At 39.9% G+C, this 17,018-nt stretch overlaps 1 protein-coding gene across 1 annotated transcript; it reads left to right on the forward strand.

The window, feature by feature from the left end:
* Positions 1 to 1,981: 1,981 nt before the first annotated feature.
* rorca (RAR-related orphan receptor C a) lies at positions 1,982 to 16,799 on the forward strand. Its single transcript, XM_071487592.1, has 10 exons — positions 1,982 to 2,334; positions 8,736 to 8,821; positions 8,956 to 9,097; positions 9,249 to 9,689; positions 9,949 to 10,070; positions 10,516 to 10,648; positions 11,867 to 11,974; positions 12,126 to 12,236; positions 13,123 to 13,235; positions 13,362 to 16,799. The coding sequence occupies exons 1-10, from the start codon at positions 2,328 to 2,330 to the stop codon at positions 13,521 to 13,523; spliced, it is 1,425 nt and encodes a 474-aa protein (XP_071343693.1). The 5' UTR covers positions 1,982 to 2,327; the 3' UTR covers positions 13,524 to 16,799.
* The last annotated feature ends 219 nt before the right edge of the window (positions 16,800 to 17,018 follow it).

Below are 17,018 nucleotides of genomic sequence, written 5' to 3' on the forward strand. Positions count from 1 at the left end.
TGGCAGATGCGGATCAGGAAGGAAACCATCGGACTGACAAACCACCTAAATGGGAGGAAGAGGAAGTTTACAGCCACAGCAATACTGCATTTTCCCAGCATTGTGTTTTTAAACTGTGCATTCAGGAAAAGCAATGCATTATTGCTTTGCATTTATGCTGAAATCTTTCTTTCTTTCAGTTTTTTTTTTCTTTTTCTTTTTTTTTTTTTTTGAGCAATCCCACAAGTTTAAGAAACTATAGAAAAGTATAAGCTAGATAACACATCCACAAACATGAGGAGGAACAATAGAGAGAGGTAGGACCATAAAGCAAGGTGGTGCTGAGAGACTGTGTGTAAACATATGAGTTTTGACTTAGGAATGATTCAGGACAAAAGCGTTCACAGCGGAAAAGGACAGAAACACAGGGAGAGACTCACCACGCATGCACACCAGAAAGACGAGCGAGGGAGGGGTGTGAAAGTTGTGTGTTGCTCTACTAACCTACTTAACCATAATCTCTCTCTTCTCCTCATTTCATAACTGTGCCTAAGTTACATGATACATTCGTCATCTTACCCCACGCCTGCAAATCAATTGATTTCATCGGCATTGTTATTAATGGTTTTGGTCACAAGCTATTCTCTGGCACAGGGCGTGTCTGCTCTCTTCCTCTTATTCACACTCACATTTCAAAAGGAAACAACTGGAATGAAGATGAACCTGGTGAAGATAGACAGATAGATAGATAGATAGATAGATAGATAGATAGATAGATAGATAGATAGATAGATAGATAGATAGATAGATAGATAGATAGCAAATGAAAAAAAAAACACAGCACAGCACAACAGCATGGTCACATTTCATTCCTCTACCAAGATTAGTGTTTGGTAATCCAGTGATATAATGCAGAGTTAGTTAGCAAAATAAAACTGAGGACACAATAGCCATTTCATTCACAAGAAATAAGCACCAGAACAAATTTAGCTTACCAGTAATAATTTAGTAATTGTTACTTAATATGGAGAAACGGTACCTGTGTTGTTTGTAGAGTTATGGGCTAGAACTTTGGTCCGTTGTTGGTCTGTGTATACACAGAAGCAGGCCCACCCCTTACATCCCAGTGTCCATGCTTCATATCTATTGACAGTGACAGAAAACTGTGTCTTTGTGTCTTCAGTATTTAAAAAGTGATAATACTGAAACCACCGCGGTGGGTAACATTTGAAAAATCAAAATGCACTTTTTGTGATTATCTGTGCTTCTTAAGGAAATATCATTTGCATCCATGCAACCAATTAAATGTAATTAAAGTAATTATAATACAAACTGTACAGTGTTATGTTACCATAAAGGTGGAAGTCTAAGTCAATACAATATACTTTTCCATTACCCTGACTACTATTAAGCAACCATATAGCTTTTTGGATTGTAAAAAGCATGCTGCCTCCCTTATGTGATCACATTTGTCACATATGTGACTAAATCTTGCTCCAGGAAGATAAGTTACTCGGCTTGTGTACTGTGAACTTCCACTTGCATCACTATAATTTACAAAAAACAAAAGGAAAACTTGATTGAAGCTGCGAGCTGGATTATACCTCTAAAGTGTTTGTAAACACCGACATGGCCTTTTAAATATTTATAAACTGTCAATCAAATCAACTGGGCTTTCCATTGGGACCGTCGCCCTTTTCATACTTATGAAGCTTATCTAGAAAATAAAGACGCTTCATTTCGCTCATGACTTATTATCGCTGCTTATTAAAGCAGAGGGGCCTGGGCCCGCCCGGAAATAAAACACTGTTAGTTTGTTATTAAACAGTTCCCACGCCGCGTGTCTCTCCCTCTGAGCTGACACACTGCCACACTTTCCCACGCACGCGAGAGCCTCCTTAAAGCGCGCGGAGGGCGTCGCAGCTCGCGCGCGCGCGCGCGCGCCTCGCCTCACGGGGCACGAGGCGGGGTGAGGATCATGTGTAGTCCACGCGCCGAAACTAGGTTACATCGAGCCGCGGAGCAGGAAGGAGCCGAGGAGGCGAGGAAAGAGCTGCCTTCATATCCTGCAGGGGTCCAACACGGCGGCACGTCTGAGACTGCGCGGAGCGGGCAGAGAGTCGATAACAGAGAAACACGCTTGTTGTTTTTAAAACAATATATATTTTTTTTTAAGGTCGGCGCAAGCGAAGGAGAGGTTAGAAAACCCATATGAGGATTTGTTGTTGTGACAGTTTTCAGCTGCTCCGGTTTGGGGCAAATAAGTGCGCGTCGCTCTCACTGTTTCTTGGCTTCTTGTCCATTTGGAGTTGTATGACTCGAAGAGTTGGCTAGACTGCACCGCCGACATGAGAGGTGAGTTTAAGGAAATGATCGCATTCGTTGCAACGTATTTTGAAGCAGCCAGAAATGTGTGGTGTTTGTAAATGATAACTTTTGAGCTGCAGTTTACTGTAATGACGGAACTCTGGAAGTGCGTAGTCTGCGTACGCGCACTGGAATAAACACAAGACCGCTTAGGAGGAAAATACAAATCTTTTTTCTAGGTTCTAGCCTATGTAAAAAAATAATAATAAATACGTCACCTTGTGGACCTAAAAAGTTGTTTACACAATGTTGAATCTCAATAGACACATGACATAATATTTAAAAGTGGATTATTTTAATAATAGCGCAGATACATTTCATTACGCACAGGTTTAGGCATGAGTGTGTTCAGGTTATTTGTATAAACTGCAAGGGTTTTGTGCAGTTATTTATTTTCGCCTGTGACGAGGGGAATGCGTTGCAGCTGTGGTTACTTTATTTCGCCGGTAAGCGACTCCACTTATGTAAGAGACAGGGAAGGGAGGGAGGGAGCGGAGTGATCCAGGGGCTGTCAGCCCGCACGCATATCTGTCGGTAGGGAGTACTTAGGTTGGAGAAATATCCAGTTCCCTTGAATTCACATTTTCTTTTACTGTATTTTATCAGAATTTTGAGTTACTTATGTGTGACCCAAACACTAGTTTTACAATATTATTGAGGGCATTCTGAAGTTGTTCTCTCTTAAGTGTTTGAAAGTGGCTGAAAGCACTGACAGCTCGTTTTGCAGTGCTGTAGTACTGTTACTGTTAGTTAATTCAACGTGTTTTTGTTTTCAGCATCAGCAGTATGGCGGCCAGTGCGGAGGGGCGAGGGGTGGTAGAGGCAGAGATAGGAGGTGCTCCATTGACCTAGTTCTGTCATTGAGGATTACAGCGTGTGTGTGTGTGTGTGTGTGTGTGTGTGTGTGTGTGTGTACGTGCTTACGTGTGAGAGTGTGTGTGCGAGGGAGGGTGGAGGGCATGGTCTGTCGTCATTACTGATGAGACAATGTTGATAATTTAAATCAGTTGTCAGTGGTGATTGTTCCCTTATAGGATACTGTAGACATGAGCTGCACTGGAAAATCCTGATTTCAGTGAATCTTAAGCTGCCTGCTGCCTTTTATGACTTTCAGCTACAACATAAACATCACTTTTACATGAAGTTTTGTGACAGAGATTACATTTATGAAATCTACTTTAAAAAGTCACGTTTATTTTTACTGATAAGAATTACCAGACATAAATAATTTGTTTTTGTGGTGTTATGATGTCAAAGCCATACTGTAACAAGCAGGATATGGGCACAGCAAGCCCACATTTAACCATGAAGCACAGCAGGGGTGAGTTAAGCTCGATTTCCTCTGTCAGCTAAGGTTACTTACATCAACTAGAGTGTATGTCTCTTCAGTCAAGGATGGCTTGTCAGTCATATTCTGTAAATATACAACACAAAAAAATGTAATAGTCAGTTTTCAGCTGAATTTACTATTTAAAGGGAAAAAAAACAAGACATGCTAGAGTGTGAAGGTCACAAGCAGTGTTTAGATTTTTCTTATGTCACCTCCAGATGCAATTAACAGTGCCGTTGTACTTGTTTAGCCCTGATTTATTCTTGGCAACTGTTGCAGTTTGGGTAGGTACGATGCAACACAATAAAATAAACAAACTTCAATAAAGCACCCTTAGTTTTTATGCCTCAGTGCACTGATGGTGTGCACATCTGAAGACACATAAGACTGTGTTGGAGCTCAGTTAGCCAAGGATCAAAGGTACAGTAGCAGTAAAGATAAAAGGCCCACTCTCTGCTCTCCCAGGATACTGCTGTGCTGAGCTGAAGCTCAAAGCCACTATCTGTTGAGTGTGCAGCCTTGGGGAAGTTCACAGTGAGCTACAGTATGTGTCAAGGTGCCCTTTCTCTCTGACAACTGCATGCTGAGATTCCACTCCTCTTATCTAAAGCTTTAACTCTTCACCCAGCCTGTATGTTGGTATGCAAGCAAAATGTCGAAATGTTAGCATGGATCCGTGCCATTTTGAGTCTTATGACTACATTTCATTTTGCAGCCCAGTAAGGCAAACAGTGATTACTTAATAACAATATTTTGCTCTGTAACATTTGTTTAGGTTTAGTTGTATCTTGAGGCAAAGTCATTTTGATAGGTCATATCTATTTTCCAAGCATGCATAAGGAAAAGTGACATCTAAACAGACATAAAGAGATTTTAAGTCAAGGCGACTGTGATTGCAGCAGCATGGTCCTAAATTTGTTCCTGTGGTTTGGAGCAGAAAGCAGAATTACATGCTGAGAAATGAATTCCTCAGTCTGGTTTTCCTTGTGCGGCAGAGGACCTCTTGGGTTTGGACTTGGCGCTGCACATACAGCGTGATCAAGCGCATGCACCTTATCTTTTCTAATCAATGGGCAGGGATTACACAGACATGGAGTGCAAGGCTGCAGTTCTTGGCAGGCGTAGCACTGTGGTTAAGCATGTGAATATTAATTATAGGTCCAATGGGAAAAGGTGTAAGTTCTGTATGTATTTGTAAACCTTACTCATGAGATGAGTAAATTGTTTTCACAGTATAGTTTTAGATCAAGTCGCTCATTTAACATATAGTTTATCAGTGGATAATTCATAGCATAAAACTAAAGGAATGCAACAAAAAAGAAAAGGAAATATGAAAAGTGAAAAAAAAGTATCTTTACCTGGTTGGGCTGACAGCTATACTGCCAACCTCCAGTTTGGGACGTGTGCAGACACAAATACAAAAAATATTTTCTTCTTCAAGACTGTATCGCAGAAAGTATTTCAGTAATTCAGGTCACAAGGAAAGGTTAAATGAATGTTAAATGAATTACATTTTCTGTAGCCATGTGTGTGTCTCTTATTTGCCACTTTGTACATAATGTACATACCATGACCTTGCTGGCTTGCAGTTACAGTCAGTGCAAATATAGCTGAAACATTTCTTAGAACATACACACACAAAAAAAATTCCTATTCAGTTTTAATTTACTGCGGTAAATAACACAGGAACGTGGCTACAGCAACAAGTTGAGTTAAGAGTGATGCACGATATGGGCCTCTGTGTACAAGGATACCCCTCATTACACTACTGCATCTGCTGAGTAATTACCTAAACCTGCAGTGCATTTTTAAAGAGTTAGGGGTTAATGTCAGGCCATATTATACGATCCTTGTTGGGTAGGTAGGTCAGTGGGATTAGAGGAGGAGAAAAACTGTCATTTTTGTCCACATACAGTAGCTGTATAGAAAACAGGTGGTAGTTGAAGCCAGGAATTTGGAGATAGGTGAAAAGAGAAAATGGCAGACACAGGACACGGCTGTATATTTGATAAAATAACTGCCAACTCTGAATGTACAAAGCCTTGTATTATGTTGCACAACACACCGTATATGTCATTCCTCCCATAGAGCCCCCAGAGGCCCTCTCAAATGTAGGTTAGGTATACAGTATGTCAGGTATATGTAAAGCACAAGATAAATAGGACCTTGGACTCTATTTGATTAGCTGGGATGAGAGGGCAAAGTCTCCCTAGCCGAGGGTTTATGGCACTGATGAGGAAAAGTGCTGACCAACAATCACTGACACACCAACACACTGACTGACTGACACAGAAAGGACTTTAAAATCAGACAAACGCAAACCTTCAATGTAAAAAGATGATTTTCTGCAATGCATTGTGATAGCGTGTATTTATCCTCACTTTAGCATCAGTTCTGCACGAGAAGACGACTTATAATTACTGAAATGCTCACAGAGTAGACTGTTGTCACTATCTGAGACCAGTGTAACAGCTGCTAATACACACTGTTATTTACACTAAACAGTGTATATGTAAGTTCAATGTTGTGATTGGTGCAACATTTATTTTCTAATGGACCAGAACAGCAGAAGGAATCTCTGGGCAGCCAACTGCAGCAGAGTAAAAATAGATTTATGGTCTAGCTCAAACACAGCTGAAATTTCACTCAAATACTTGACATGCTGCAACAAGTTGAGAGCTACTATTAGCTACGTCTGTTCCCTCCTGCCGCAGCATACTGTACTAGATGTTTTTGAAAATATTTCCAGACGTTGTGGGGTAGGTAGACCCTGTCAGTTTCAACTGATCATCCATCTTTCAGTAATCAAACCTTCCACTGTTTTCATTTCAAACCAAAAGGAGGCCTCCACCCCCCCCCCCCCCCCCCCCCCCCCTTTTACTTACAGTCTGAGTAACATTTGGTTCCAACTTAAGACTTGCAAGAAACCAGATTGTGTTCCTTGTGTTGTGAGGCTACCGCCACTAGCGCCTCCCCCTTCATTGAATGGGAAACTGTGTCAGTGGAGCAGCTCCTGCTCTCTGGGCCTGGCTGTGCCGCTCAGCTGACTGGCAGGTGAGGCGGCGAGTCACAGACAAAGCCCTCTCGCTCAGCAGCCAATGAGAGCACAGGAGGGTGAGGGAGGTTCGTCACACCGTTGCCAAGACAACCACCTTTGAATGAGTGTGTTCATGGAATGCGGCCAGACGGTGGTTATATAACAGGCTGAAGGGCGGGGGTGAGGCTCTGGAGGGGGAGCGATAAAGGGAGCAATGGAGAAAGGGACTTTTTTTTTCCATTGCCCTTTATTTATTTATATCCGTCAGTTGCAATTCGCTTACCGTCAGGAATTCAACTCAAATATGTCACCTACACTGCACAGAAAGTGTCTTTAGAGGGAATATGTAGACAGATTGTCGTCTCGAGTCATGATTTTCAGGGTAATATCAGTCACTAACCTCTTTCATTTTGCCTCAGCGCGTGACGCATGTCCCTCCCCACGCTGAGTGACTCATGTTTGGTTGATTGTGAGCAGTTTATTAAAAAAGCCTTTAGAAAACAGCAATTTTCTGTGAAGAGCTGCGAAGGCCGGTTAAAGCCTTCACAGCGATTTACAGGTTACCTAATACCCTGTGTGATCCAACAGAAGTGCTTTAGGGATTGTTTGGCACACCCCGCAGCCCTAGCCAAATCAAATCTTGCACACAGTCCTCACAGTAACAGTGGGCAACAGTTGTTTTGTGGGTTACAATTGTGGGGCTTGGAAGGTTCAGCACAGCAGTATGGTCTTGTTAACCTGATAACATTTTGTTCATCCTGGACAAGGAGTGGCAGAGCGAGAGACAGAGAGAGAGACGTGAAACTTTATAACCCCGGGCCTCAGCTAATGCAATTGACCTGCTATTCTGGGCTTGAGGAGGCCCAGCTACTTAGATAAACAACATAACGAAAAGAACAGGCTGTTCCTGAGTAAGAAGGCTCAGGCTTCCCCAAAGAACACAAGGTGCATAATGTATACACAGTTTCCTTTGTGTTATTGACACTTTTCTTTGTACTGCTGTAACATTATCACAAATGTATCATTATTATTAGCTCCAGCTTCAAAACTTGCACTGCACAGATGACAAATTTGACTCATGAAATAACCTGAATTCTTGTAAGAGAAATCCACTTGTACCATATCGCATCACATGTAAGGTGATGGTTGTCTTGTGTGAGTTCAGTTTGAGTAAAAAAAAAAATCATAGTTTTCTAAAGTAAATATTGATTTCATATGGCTGAGGTGTTTTATTGACAATAGCTGTCAGCACAATAGGCCTAAAAAGTAAATGTTGAATCCTCCTGTAACTGACACACACACGCACAAAAAAAGCTTCTTTAGCGTAGTGCTTTTGGCAAATATCCAAATATTTGTTTCCTTATTACATACCTGTGGGATGGGTTTCCTATACATGTTCATATTGCTGGATGTTGCTGAAGAATGACAGCAGATAAAATCTCCTCTCATGCTGTGTATCATTGTAAGGTTGTGGAGCAGCTACACATTGAACCATTATTTTTAATATGAATGAATCTCAAGATTCATTTCTCAATTAAAGATTAGTTGTTTTGTGCATAAAATGTCAGGGGAAAAAATCCATCACAGTTTCCCAGAACCCAAGGTGACGTCTTTAAATGTTGTATTTGACCAACAGTTCAAAACGCCAAAACATTCAATTTACATTGATGTTGAACAGAGAAAAGCACCAAATCCTTACACTGCATGTTTGCTGGAAAAACTACTCAAAAGATTAATTGATTTTCAAAATAATTGAATTACTGATTACTTACTGATTAGTTGGCTAATGTCTGCAGATCTAGATCATTGTACCAAATAAAAGAAAAACAGTTTTATGACTGTTATTATGATTGACAGCAAAGATCATTTAATAAATTTTTTTTCTCATTAAATACATGTCCATTTATCGATTTATTTGTGTTTTTCAATGGCATAATTAAACTATTGTTTTAGGTACCATATCTATTGAAATGTATTTTAGTATTTCACTGATCTTTTTCCCTCATTCTTGTCTCTCTCCAGCTCAAATAGAGGTGATTCCCTGTAAAATCTGTGGGGACAAATCATCAGGGATTCACTATGGTGTCATCACCTGTGAAGGCTGCAAGGTGAGCTATGAAATAGCTTTACATTAAAACAGAGCTTTAATGTACTCAGTCTAAGAAAAGCCTCTTGTTTATTATCTACAACATGCAATAGATGCTGTGTTGGATGCTCACATTGTGTGTCTCTTTGTCTGTAGGGCTTCTTCCGACGCAGCCAGCAGAACAACGCAATGTACTCCTGCTCTCGACAGAGGAACTGTCTAATTGACCGGACCAACCGCAACCGCTGTCAGCACTGTAGGTTGCAGAAGTGTCTCGCTCTGGGCATGAGCCGTGATGGTGAGTTCAGGTTGATCTAGATCTAATTAACTGAGAGTTTCCATCTCCTGCTTTTTGCTTATTGCAATGAATGAGTCATATATAACCTCATTTGACTGAGACCATACCTTCTTGAATGTTTAATTTATGTCCTTACATCGTCTTGTTGCAGCGGTGAAGTTTGGTCGGATGTCCAAAAAACAGCGTGACAGTCTGTATGCAGAGGTTCAGAAACACCAGCAGTCCCAAGAGTGTGCAGGCATCAGTGCCCATGAGGAGAATAACGACATGACCGACCTCAACCGTCCCTACAGAAGAGGCTCCAGCACTGCACTCAGCGATCTGGACGACATTACCACGCTGCCGGAAGGCCTGCTTTTTGACCTGCCACTGACCCCAGAGGATGCAGGTGGAGAGTACTGTAACCTGGACATGCTGGGCGGCAGTGCAGGCAGTAGCTCATCCTCTCAGAGTTCACCAGAACAGACCAACTTGGACTTTGTAGACGGCAACCACAGCATCAAGCATGAGTACCAGCTGTTGCATGACTCTGGACTCTTCTCACATGCTATCCTCAACCCACTGCCTGGGGGCTGCTCCCTTCTTGAGATAGGTCAGTATAGGTCCAGGAAACATTAAACCTTAAATCAATTTAAAATTTACCAATAACTATAAAGGTGAAAAGACATAACTTACTATTGTGTTTGAAAAGACATAGTTTAACTGCAACATCTATCTATCTATCTATCTATCTATCTATCTATCTATCTATCTATCTATCTATCTATCTATCTATCTATCTTTAGTGTTGTCATAGAAGAAGTTAAGAGGTGACCTTTCTAGAGAAATGACAAATGTTTGCTCCTGTTTAGAGCGTATAACTCAGAGTGTGGTCAAGTCCCATATTGAGACGAGCCAGTACAGCACAGAGGAGCTGAAGAGAATGGCATGGACTTTGTATAGCCCAGAGGAGACACGCTCATACCAGACCAAGGTATATACCAGACATTTTGATATCCACTTACAAGCATTTGACAGTAGAACCTCATCTATATCAGGAAATCTGTTGAAAATCTCCACCATCTACCTTGAAGTTTGAAATTAGTTTGAGCAAAATGTATTATGAACTGCTCATTACAGTTTAAAACTATAAACAACTATCTAACAGTTAAGTTTGGTACTTAAGTTTGGCTCATCATGCCCTGTTATTTATTTGTACAAGGTTCAGAGAGGAATGGTTTCAGTTTTTAACCTTGTATATATATCAACAGAAAACTTTAAAGAAATGTCAAACATTGTGTAGGCCAACACTTATTTAGCTTAAAATCTGATCACACAACTAGAAAATCCCTGTTGTCACTTAGGGTTATCGTGTCTACTTGCCCCTAAGGTGTTTTATTTCTCATAAAAACCTTTCTGTCTCTTGTTTTCTCTTTCAGTCAGCTGAGGTGATGTGGCAACAATGTGCCATTCACATCACCAATGCCATCCAGTATGTGGTAGAGTTTGCCAAGCGCATCTCTGGCTTCATGGACCTGTGTCAGAACGATCAGATTATCCTTCTCAAAGCAGGTCAGAGCATGACACGAGTTTGCACACCGCCTGTGTGCTAAAACTCAGCTCTTCACGTTGTGTTTAGCCACATAACAGTCAGGTGCTGTTTTTACAAGACAGCCAGCCTGCTGTGTGTATGTTCATTAGTTTACAAACTTCAGCTATGACAAAGATAGCCGTTGTCATATGAACAGTATGCTACCCTCAAGTGGTAGCTGAGTTCACGGAGTCCAAATACCACCTGTGTGCAGAGTGACTTGAAGGGGTGCATGGCTTGTTTGAATCACGCAGCATCTGTGATTGTCATACTGTAAAGAATCATGAAAACCTGATCTACTTCTTGTATGGAATGTATGGAAATTAAGTTCTTTATGGTTTTCTGTGTAATCCAGGTCAGTCCAAACATTAGATAAAAGGTTCTGACAGGTAGCCAAGGTATTCTTCTTCCTCATTTTTATGAAGATGAAAGAAACAAGGGCACATACACAACATGTTTCTCAGAAAGTATTTAATTAAACTAATTAGGTGTTGCAGCCAGAAATGTCTGAAGGAAGGAAAGTTTCCACACCCATAGACTATTACCAGAAGGGTAGAGAAAGATTACAGGTTTGTAAATCATTGCTAGTTATCAATATTGAAACACATCACACATTAATATGTCAAAACATCAGCACTCAATCAAAATTGGCAATACAAAAGCTGCTTGATTAACAATGACCAGTATGCACATGTACAAAGGTTTCCTACATCGGTTATGACTTCATGACAAAATGCAATGTGAACCTTGATTACATCAATCATATCTGCAGTTGCTCAGGTGATGTTTCCCCTCATTTTCTCAGTAAATTATATATAATTATCTTGTCATTAAACTTTTACTGTATATAATCGTGACAGTGCAGATTCAACCAGCATTACTGGTTATAGCTGCTTCCTGAAACATGCAGCAGTGCTGAGATGTTTTTTACAAAGTAGACCATATATAGGGATCCAAAGTTAAATCAGATTGTACTGTTCCTTTACATTTAGTCATAGCAAATTTGTCTTACACATCAAAACTTTCAGTCAGTTCTCAAATGCACTATGTGCCTGTCAGAGGACCTGATGTAAACAGCCTAGTTAAATATTTAGCAAAGATTTTAAGAGTGTGGGCTTTATGTCTTAAAGCATCGGCACAGCAACTATGTCAACATGAATATGCTGCTAAGCTTTCTTCTTTTTTGCATGTGTCCACAGGCTGCATGGATGTTCTTCTGATCCGTATGTGTCGGGCCTACAACCCCATCAACAATACATTGCTCTTTGATGGAAAGTTTGCCACTGCTCAGCTTTTCAAAGCTCTTGGTGAGTTAAGAGTTTCACTGTCTAGCTTTCTCTCATGGGACACAAATGTATAAATGTGATAAAAGGATGAACAGGGGATCAGTTCAGGTCAGATCAGGTCAATGAGTTTCTGTTTTGATGATCTTTATTTTTCTCTCTTCTCTCTACTTAGGCTGTGATGACCTTGTGAACGCAGTGTTTGACTTGGCTAAAAGCCTGAGCCGTATACAGATGTCAGAGGAAGAGATGGCTCTTTTCAGTGCTGCTGTGCTGCTCTCACCAGGTAATTCTTTAACTAAATAGATTAATCTTATCTTAAGTTCTGTATCAGCCTTGCAAAGGGCTAGATCCCCACTCAGTGTAGCACTTACACTTAAACTAGAGTGGTGAAATAAACCTGTAGATGCCAGTGTAGTTCACACATTTCACAGGTGTAAAGCTCTTTCCTGGCAGACAGAGGCAGTTTATCATAAATGTTATCCAGGAAAGGTTGTAGCACATGTTAAACACTCAACTTAGGTAATTACAATTGTGATTAGATGCTATTAGTTGTCTGTTATTAGTTTGCCAGCTATAGGCTTCTTATATCACAGGGAAACATAATGACACAGGGAGGCCCTAAAAATGACAAAGCATCATTCCTGCTCTTTCAAACTGGTTCATTGACATATTTTGACTATGTAACCCCATTTATTTACTCACATTTGAGAAATGATAGGATAATTATATACGTGACTAAAGAGACTCCCTAAACAGTCATACCCATCCTTTGGAATGTTATAGCACAATAGATGTAAATAATATAGATTACTGTTCGCAATTTTCCAAACCATGAAATGAAAATTGGAACAACATGGCTTGTCAGTTAAGAATGTCAGAAGCATAACTTTGACATTTGACTTCAAAAAGCTCACTCATCTCAAACAGGTTTAATATCTCTGCAAACTAATTAACATTGCATTGTGAAGCCAACAAGCTGCCTTAAAGAAAATCAAAGACATCAAGTCGAAAAATGTATAAGCTAGTCATTCATCTGCCAAAGGTTCATAGCACAACTCATGTATCAGTCCAAGCATTTCGTATTCTGCTTCTAGACACTACATTGTAAATATTGATGCGGTGTCATGACAACACTAATGACACCGTCTTGTCACTATTATTTCCTTCAGACCGACCCTGGCTCACAGATGTCCAGAAGGTACAGAAGCTGCAGGACAAAGTCTACATGGCTCTGCAGCGGTGTCTACAAAAAGAGGGAGCGTCAGAAGACAAACTAGCTAAGGTACACATCCTGCTGTACTACTGTGCCAATTTGGTCAAAATTACTGTTATGATGGTTTGTTAACCTACTGATTAATTCATCAGTCTAATAATGTTTTACTCCCCCTTTTCTATATGTCCTATCTAGATGGTATCGAAGCTTCCTATAATGAAGTCCATTTGCAACCTTCACATCGACAAACTGGAGTTTTTCCGTCTGGTTCACCCTGAGACAGCATATACCTTTCCTGCTCTGTATAGGGAGGTTTTTGGCAGTGAAATCACCTTCCCTGACTCCACAGAGGGCTAGCACCTCGTAGCTAAATACGGTAGCTTGATTCAAATAGAAACACTGAGGTTTAGGGAGGGGGGAGATTTTTTTAAAATGTGGCAACCAGCTGAGGCAAAATCAACCAGCAGCTCAATGACAATCCTGCACGCTACACTTTAGGACACACTCCTCTCACCTCTGAACTCCCAACCTTGTGGAGTAGCTTACACTGCCCTGCAAGGCAGTGCTTTCAGCTTCAACCTAACACCACAGGAACTCCTGCTAGGTGCTCAGTGCATGTTACCTCTTTTTTTTTAGGGAGTTAAAGAAAAGAATAAATAGAAGCCTACATATTTTTCTATGTGGAGACCTTAAACCTCTTATCAAGTTGAATTCCTTTATAATATAAATTTGACTTTTAGCATTTTCACAGTTCCTGTAAGCTATTTTTGAATGTACCCCCTTTTCCCTTTACCGTTCAGCACAGCCCTAGGCTTGTAATAGAATGTACATACTTAAAATCCTCACTCACATTGTGGAGGTTTGCAGTAACGATGCCTGTGTGAGTTGTCAGTCTAGTAACAGTTTATTGTTTCATCAAACATTTTTTGGTAGTGCCCATATTTTGCAGTTTTGGAACATATGAACAAACTGTTTAAAGGGACCATGATCAAACTCACAATCAGACAGGGTTTTTAAACTGTGTGAATCATGGGCAAACATTCAGTGTCTGCCGCCATGCACCTACAAACGCTTGCACACAGAGCACAAAACATAGCGCTTATGCTGATCTTTGTAGGTATTTTTACGAGCACACCCTCAGACACTGATGTGAGCTCTTTCTTTTTTTTTTTTTTTTTGATGCAATCAATGACCTCAGTCCTAATACCTTTTCCCTTTACAAATGCCACTTAGAGAGTGAGAGTGAGAGAATCACAGAGGTATTGTGAAAGTATTTTCAAATGTTCCTTTTTTACATATACATATGTCTATATTAACACCTATATTATCATGTAAGATAAGAGCAATTGTGAATTCATAGAGCGAGGAGGAGGAGGGTTGTGTTTGTGCTCAGGTCTCTCAAACAGATAACTGCCTGCTCATACTTTTGGGTTCTGTGATGAAAAGATTGTTGTCATTGAAACGTAAATCTAGTGGATAATTAGCACTTATGAGTCCTAAATCCAAAATGAACTCTTAGCACAAGATTTTACGTGTTCACACTCAGCCTGCCATCTGTGAAACTTAACCTTAAACCAGTCAGAGATACACCCTCCTACTGTAAACAAGTTGTATGAACAAGGTGCTGGGCAGCCAACCACTGTGGGGTTATGTGCTCCGGTGGAGGAGCATCTGGAACTGTCACACCACAGCCCCCTCCGAAGAAGAGTGTCTTTGGGTGTACTGAAAAAAAAAAAATGTATAATGTTGAAATGTGACGGTTAACTACATCAACACCTACATGGTTGAATTAGGGGCAAAGAATAGAGAGTGGAGAGGTGGGTGGTGGTGTTATTTAAGCTCCTTAGACCTCACTTAGAGGGATTCACTGTCTGTCTCAGCTCTCACTGCTTTGGGGTCGGGCAAGATTGTGCTGCCAAGCAGCCAAGATGTTCTGATTGGAGAATTAAATCCTCTGTTCCTTATTCCCCACTCCCTTACTACCTCACCCTCTTCAAACACTATATGGCACAGAAAAGGGTTGACAGAGCCATCAGCTACCCCCCTGAGTTAGAATATCTGCATTCATACTAGAGAGCCTCGTTAAGAATATAACAATTAGTGGTGAAATTTGAAGGCCAGTGATGACCAAACTATCCTTAAAAGAAAAAAACATTTTGCTCTTAAAACTGGACAGAAGACAAAAGCAAACAGAAATACTAGATCTACTTATACTGACTGCTTTTCTGTCATATGAGAACAGTTCAAGCCTTAAGGCCCAGGAAGCCCTACATAGATACAGATCTATCTGAAGTAAACTCTCTGGAGGTGCAGGAAGGTGTGTTCAGATGAAACCTTTATCTTCAAAGTAGGGCAACATATTGTGTTTCTGTAAAACTACATTGTCTTATCAGTATACTGAAGAAGCTACGAGAAAAGAGGAGTTTTAATCTTAGAAATGTACTGCCTCATAATTATTTCTAAAGCATTTAAGACAATCACATGACCGGTGTTGGATATCTAGCTTTATTTAATATTCTTGCCGGGTTTGCTTTGCACTGCTGGGACAGTGCTTTTCCCAATAGAAATCAAGTTATCTCACACAGTATGAAGGGGTATTACCCCTTTTACTGTGTACACAAGACAGTGGCATGGTGGGATTGTGCAATAATGTCTTTCCCATTGTTCTCAATGTGTTGGGCCTTTGTTGCCATGTATTACAGTTAATATTTTCATAAGCACTCCAGCACAGTCAACCTCACAGCACAGCAAAATAATGTTATATAGAATATAACGTACCAAATACACAGCCAACTACGAAGCAGGTCGGCTACCAGCTGACATGTCCAGATGATACTTACAGATTGTAACAAAGTGCAATACTTTGTGTGTTTAAGTCAGAGAATGTTATATATGCTGGTTTCAAAAGATTCAGTGTACTTTTGCAGGCCTAGAATCTGTCCAGGGGGCAGTACTGAAGATCTGCACTTATATTTCCGTTTAGAGTTACTCAGGGAGATAGCTGGGCTCTCTGTCCTACAGTGTCTGCAGTTAGTCTAGCTAGCAAGACACCTTGCACCAACATAGAAGACCTTAAAACCTTGATCACTGTGTACAGTACATGTTCTTGTGAATGTTTGATTACAGAAGTATCAAAGATTTTACCCCTGTCTAATATCATTATTGCAAGACTTTTTCAAGTTTGAGTAATAGATGAAATAGGATATAAAAAAAAGTAAATATAGTAAAGTAAATATAAATGATGGATTATAATCTCTGAATCTTGTGTTGGTTTTGTTGTGATCTTTTTGTTTCTTAATTTTTATCCTTATATGTACTGTTTGGGGTTTTTTTCTCATCAGTTTAGTGTCCTTTTTGTCTTGGAGAGATGTAATTCTATTTTTTTTAAAGAGCATTTTTAAAGATGTCTCCCTAAAAGTTTCTCTTTTGTCATGATCCTTCTGTTTATGATATTTTCACTCTATTTTAAGATTATTATTATTAAATCAATATAGATTTTAATAAGAAATAATTTATGATATGTCATGGATATAAAGCCCAAGAGGTTTTAACACAGTAAAGTGTTATTGCACAATGGTGATACAATATGTGGATTTAAGAATGTAATAAAAGTCTTTTTACAATTAAAAGAAATAGTTGTTATATTTTTTTTTTTACTGTTTAGAAATAAACATGTTATATTCTGTGGTTAAATGAAATAATACATTTATCACAGTTTCATCAGACACAAATTTTCTTTAAATACATTTTGCAATACAATTCTTTTTTCATTTTGTTATGTTGCAGGCTTATGCTAAAATAAAAAATTCAATTTCTATGATCAACCTGCACTCAGTGATGAAAGTGAAACCA

The sequence above is a fragment of the Trachinotus anak genome, unplaced genomic scaffold (genome assembly GCF_046630095.1).
Source record: "Trachinotus anak isolate AG129_WGS33_773 ecotype Australia unplaced genomic scaffold, CSIRO_AGI_Tana_v1 ptg000010l, whole genome shotgun sequence".
Lineage (NCBI taxonomy): Eukaryota > Metazoa > Chordata > Actinopteri > Carangiformes > Carangidae > Trachinotus > Trachinotus anak.

Excerpts from the sequence above, each read along its gene's own strand:
- rorca (XM_071487592.1), top strand. Across the intron at positions 10,649-11,866 it reads GATTATCCTTCTCAAAGCAG|GCTGCATGGATGTTCTTCTG; the intron begins GTCAGAGCATGA and ends ATGTGTCCACAG. Across the intron at positions 11,975-12,125 it reads TCAGCTTTTCAAAGCTCTTG|GCTGTGATGACCTTGTGAAC; the intron begins GTGAGTTAAGAG and ends CTCTCTACTTAG.